We start from the raw sequence: 273 nt of genomic DNA, 5'->3' as shown, positions 1-273 counted from the left end.
CCTACACCAGCTCCTCACAGGAATTCCTTCTGGAGAAAAAAAAATGAACGGGAAAGCAGCTATTTATGTTTAGAACTCCTTTTCAGATGACCTGGTTTGAGAAACAACAGAGAGCACTTGACAGGCGAGCCCCAGTGCTGCCCAAGGAGCTGCTCACCTCTGCAGGCGGATCTGGTACCCTGTGCTCTTGCCATTGCCACAGACCTCTGCCCTCTCAGCAGCAACTCTCTCAGCCACCTAGGGAAATAAACACAGCTTTGAAAACCCCACAAG

At 50.5% G+C, this 273-nt stretch overlaps 1 protein-coding gene across 1 annotated transcript in view; it reads right to left on the bottom strand.

Annotated features, from left to right (window-relative positions):
- The window catches only part of DHX36 (DEAH (Asp-Glu-Ala-His) box polypeptide 36), a 14,908-nt gene that overhangs the window by 11,265 nt on the left and 3,370 nt on the right, over positions 1 to 273 (bottom strand). Inside the window, exon 5 of the mRNA XM_009081359.1 lies at positions 158 to 237. Within this exon, the coding sequence (XP_009079607.1) occupies positions 158 to 237 (80 nt within the window). The remainder of the gene's footprint in view (positions 1 to 157; positions 238 to 273) is intronic.

The sequence above is a fragment of the Acanthisitta chloris genome, unplaced genomic scaffold (genome assembly GCF_000695815.1).
Source record: "Acanthisitta chloris isolate BGI_N310 unplaced genomic scaffold, ASM69581v1 scaffold36068, whole genome shotgun sequence".
In the NCBI taxonomy this organism is placed as follows: Eukaryota; Metazoa; Chordata; class Aves; order Passeriformes; family Acanthisittidae; genus Acanthisitta; species Acanthisitta chloris.
This window is presented reverse-complemented; position numbering and strand designations above follow the sequence as displayed.